The following is a 4,747-nucleotide window of genomic DNA, read 5'->3' as shown; positions in this document are numbered from 1 at the left end:
GAAGAAGGGGGTTTAGCCAACATACCTCAATTGAGCCTCTTAAAACTCTATGATGTTCCGGACTATTAGCAACTTCAATCTATTTTAGCAATATAACAAAATTGAACCAAAATTAGGAAGATGAACGTGGTTTTAGCTCATTTGAGCATATTATCAAACACCAGGTGTGCATCAATGTTTTAAGCCCCATTTTGTGGAAGATTCCATCTTTCCACAACTCATTCTCTATCATTTTTAGCTCGCAGTCTTCCCACATACCATAGCAACACATGCATGCAAAGACAACAACCCCCACAACCAATAATTGCATTCCTAATTACCCCATTTTTGAAAAATTTTGAAATTGAGAGCTAGGATATAGATTCTTACCTTTAGGGTAAAGACTTCCTTTGTTAATCCTCAATGATGGAGCAAGAATTGATGTATAATGATTGAAGGTTTCTCCCCCACTCTAAGGATATCAGAATTGTGTTCAAAATGGTCTATGGGGTGTGTTTTAACGGAATAGGGTAGGGTTTAAAAACCCCAAAAATGAAACTACGGAACAGGTTCTGTTGTCTCATATGCGACCGCATATCCGCAAAAATGGGTGCCAGAACTGGAAAGGAACTGATCTTGTCTGCGGTCACTATGCGGCCCGCACACCTGTTCTACGGTCGCATAATGCACCGCAGAACGGTTATGCGGTCGCGTAGTGCACCGCAGAACCTCCCTCCGAAAAATCCCAAGGCAGGATATGCGACAAGAATGTGGCCCGCGAAACGGTTATACGGTCGCATAATGGCCACGAAATTGGGCATAAAAAATGCCCTAGAAATCTGCCCCACTCTGCGGCCAGTCTGCGGTCCACACAGTGGTTATGCAGCCGCAGAATGGGCCACAGAAATGCATACTTTTGCCCAACATTTTCCTTCAACTCCCAATGCACTGTTCAATCTAAAAAGTCCAAAATGCGGCTTGCAAGCTTGCCACGAAGAATTTCTACTATAATTAACCTACGCCTACTTTTGCATCACGGAACACGGGTTTTTAGGAAAAAGTTTACGGGGCCTTACATCCTTCCCCACTTAAGATCATTCATCCTCGAATGAGGGTCATGGTTCACTATTAGCATCTTATACAACTCAGTTATTCATACCCTACACCAGCAACCCCAAAATTAACTAACTCCCCAAATCTCCTAAACTTTCGCCACTTTTGTAACTAGGCCTATCCACCTGTCAAAGAGCCCCAAAAACACATCCTTAAAACATATTCATAAACCAATTACATAACATAACTCATGTAAAAAACTTATAATCAAAAGAAACACATTTACATTAACTATACAAAATTTATAGGTGACATGTCTATAAAAGAAAGGATTACACAGCTATTCAACCAAGTAAGGATACTTCTTCTTCATTTCCACCTCGGCCTCCCATGTGGCCTCTTCAACCTGTTAGTTTCCCCATAACACTTTCACAGAGGCAATTTCTTTATTCCTCAACTTTCAGACTTGTCTAATCAAGAATGGCAACTGGAATCTCTTCATATAACAATTATTCATTAACCTCAATGGTCTCAACCGGCACAATAGCTGACGGATCCCCAACTACATTCTTCAACATAGACACATGGAATACCGGGTGCACTAATAACATCTCGGGTGATAGCTCAAGTTTGTACGCCACCCGACCGATCCTCTGGATGATATTGGATGGCCCGACATACCTCGTACTCAATTTCCTTTCTTCCCAAACCGCATAATACCATTCTTGGGGGAAACCTTCACGAATACCCAACCATCTTCTTTGAACTCTAAGTCTGTGCGACGTACATCCGAATAAGATTTTTGATGACTCCGAGTAGTTTTTAACCACTCCTTTATGATCTTAACTTTTTTCATAGTCTGATGTACAAGGTCTGGCCCTATAAGCTTTTTCCTACTTTTGCATCATGGAACCCGGGTTTCTAGGAAAACGTTTACGGGGCCTTACAGTAAAACAATATGGAAACAACACCGGCAACAACGCCATAAATATTGCATCACCAAGAGGGAGTATCCTTAACATAGACTGTACAAATGATACATAAATCATAGAAGGTAAACTCTTAGCGTTTTCAAAGAACACAACTTTATAAATACTTGGTTATTCAAACAAATGAGGATATTTCTTCTTCATATCTTCCTCGGCCTCCAAGGTGGCCTCTTCAACCTGCTGGTTCCGCCATAGTACTTTCACGAAGCAATTTCTTTATTTCTTAGCTTACGTACTTGCCTATCAAGAATAGCAACAGTAATTTCTTCATAAGTCAATTCCTTGCTAACCTCATTGGCCTCAACTGGAACAATAAGCGATGGATCTCAAACTACCTTCTTCAACATGGATACGTGGAACACCATGTACAGTAAGGACATCTCTGGAGGTAGTTCAAGCTTGTAAGCCGCCCGTCCAATCCTCTAAATGATTTTGTACGGTCCGACATACCTCAGACACAACTTCCCTTTCTTACCAAACCGCATTATACCCTTCATGGGGTAACCTTTATGAACACCAAATCATCCTCTTTAAACTCTAAATCCCAGCAACACACATCCGAATAAGACTTTTGATGACTTTTGAAGAATCTCTACAATCATCAACGCATAAGTATACCTCGATATCACGAAACCCCGGGTTTTAGGTGAAATTTTTCGGGTCCTTACATCCTCCTCCTCTTAAGATCATCCGTCCTCGAATGAGGGCCAAAATCCGCCATTAGAAAGAAATGTGATTCAGCTGCTATAACACACACCAACAGTTCCAGACTTTTGACTAACTCCGCAAATTTCCAAACTTTTCGGTAGAGTCTCCCCTGTTACTGGGCCTATCCACCAGTCACAGAATCCCAAAATCCAATCCTAACAACACAACCACAACACAATGATGTAAAACAATATGGAATCAACACCGGCAATAACGACATAAACATTGCATCACCACGAGGGAGTATCCTTAATATAGGCTGTACAAATGATACATAATTCATAGAAGGTAAACTCTTAATGTTTACATAGAACACAACTTTATAAATACATGGCTATTCAAACAAATGAGGGTATTTCTTCTTCATTTCTTCCTTAGCCTCCCAAGTGGCCTCTCCAACCAGCTGGTTCCACCATAGTACTTTCACATAGGGAATCTCATTATTTCTCAGCTTACGGACTTGCCTATCAAGAATAGCAACTGGAATTTCTTCAAAAGTCAATTCTTCGTTAACCTCAATAGCCTAAAATGGAACAATAAGCGTGAATCTCCAACCACCTTCTTCAACATGGATACGGGGAACACCGGGTGCACTAAAGACAACTCTGGAGGTAGTTCTAGCTTGTAAGCCACCCGACCAATCCTCTGAATTATTCTGTACGGTCAGACATACCTCGGACTCAACTTCCCTTTCTTACCAAACTGCATTATAACCTTCATGGAGGAAAGCTTCAAGAACAACAAATCATCCTCTTTAAACTCCAAATCCCTATGACGCATATCCGAATCGACCTTTTGTCAAGTTTTGAAGAATCTCTATAATCATCAATGCATAAGTCTACCTCGGCATCACGAAACCCTCTGTTTTAGGTGAAATATTTCGGGTCCTAACATCCTCCCCCCGCTTAAGATCATTCGTCCTCGAATGAGGGCCAAAATCCGCCATTAGAAACCAATGTGACTCAACTGCTATAACACACACCAACAGTTCCAGACTTTTGACTAACTCCCCAAATTTCCAAAAAATTCGGCAGAATCTCCCCTGTAACTGGGCCTATCCACCTGTCAGAGAATCCCAAAATCCAATCCTAACAACACAATGATGTAAAACAATATGGAAACAATGCCATAAACATTGCATCACCAAGAGTGAGAATCCTTAACATAGGCTGTACAAATGATACATAATTAATAGAAGGTAAACTCTTAGCATTTTCATAGAACACAACTTTATAAATACATGGCTGTTAAAACAAATAAGGGTATTTCTTCTTCATTTCTTCCACGGCCTCCCAGGCGGCCTCTTCAACCTGCCGGTTCTGCCATAGTACTTTCACGGAGGCAATTTCTTTATTTCTCATCTTACGGACTTTCCTATCAAGAATAGCAACTAGAATTTCTTCATAAGTCAATTCCCCGTTAACCTCAATAGCCTCAATTAGAACAATAAGCGACAGATCTCCAACCACCTTCTTCAACATGGATACGTGGAACATTTGGTGCACTACAGACATCTCTGGAGGTAGTTCAAGCTTGTAAGCCACCCGACCAATCCTCTGAGTGATTTTGTACGGTGAGACATACCTCGGACTCAACTTCCCTTTCTTACCAAACCGCATTATACCCTTCTTGGGGGAAACCTTCAAGAACACCCAATCATCCTTTTTAAACTCCAAATCCCCGCGACGCACATCCGAATAGGACTTTTGACGAGTTTTTAAGAATCTCTACAATCATCAACTCGTAAGTCTACCTCGGCATAACGAAACCCTGGGTATTAGGTGAAATATTTCGGGTCCTAACATCCTCCCCCGCTTAAGATCATTCATCCTTGAATGAGGGCCAAAATCCTCCATTAGAAACCAATGTGACCCAACTGCTATAACACACACCAACAGTTCCAGACTTTTGACTAATTCCCCAAATTTTCAAAATTTTCGGCAGTGTTTCCCTTGTAACTAGGGCTATCCACCTGTCAGAGAATTCCAGAATCAAATCCTAACAACACAACCACAACA

The 4,747-nt window shown here is 41.2% G+C and overlaps 1 protein-coding gene across 1 annotated transcript; it reads right to left on the bottom strand.

Moving 5' to 3' along the window:
* Positions 1 to 3,976: 3,976 nt before the first annotated feature.
* On the bottom strand, positions 3,977 to 4,348 carry LOC138892443 (uncharacterized). Its single transcript, XM_070176159.1, has one exon. It carries the CDS (start codon positions 4,346 to 4,348, stop codon positions 3,977 to 3,979), a length of 372 nt encoding a protein of 123 aa, XP_070032260.1.
* Between the last annotated feature and the right edge of the window lie 399 nt (positions 4,349 to 4,747).

The sequence above is a fragment of the Nicotiana tomentosiformis genome, chromosome 5 (genome assembly GCF_000390325.3).
Source record: "Nicotiana tomentosiformis chromosome 5, ASM39032v3, whole genome shotgun sequence".
Classification (NCBI taxonomy): domain Eukaryota; kingdom Viridiplantae; phylum Streptophyta; class Magnoliopsida; order Solanales; family Solanaceae; genus Nicotiana; species Nicotiana tomentosiformis.
The sequence above is the reverse complement of the archived record's forward strand: the minus strand, read 5'-3'. Positions and strand labels throughout refer to the sequence as shown.

Coding starts and splice junctions, on each gene's coding strand:
- LOC138892443 (XM_070176159.1), bottom strand. CDS start 4,348: ATGCGGTTTGGTAAGAAAGGGAAGTTGAGTCCGAGGTATGTCTCACCG.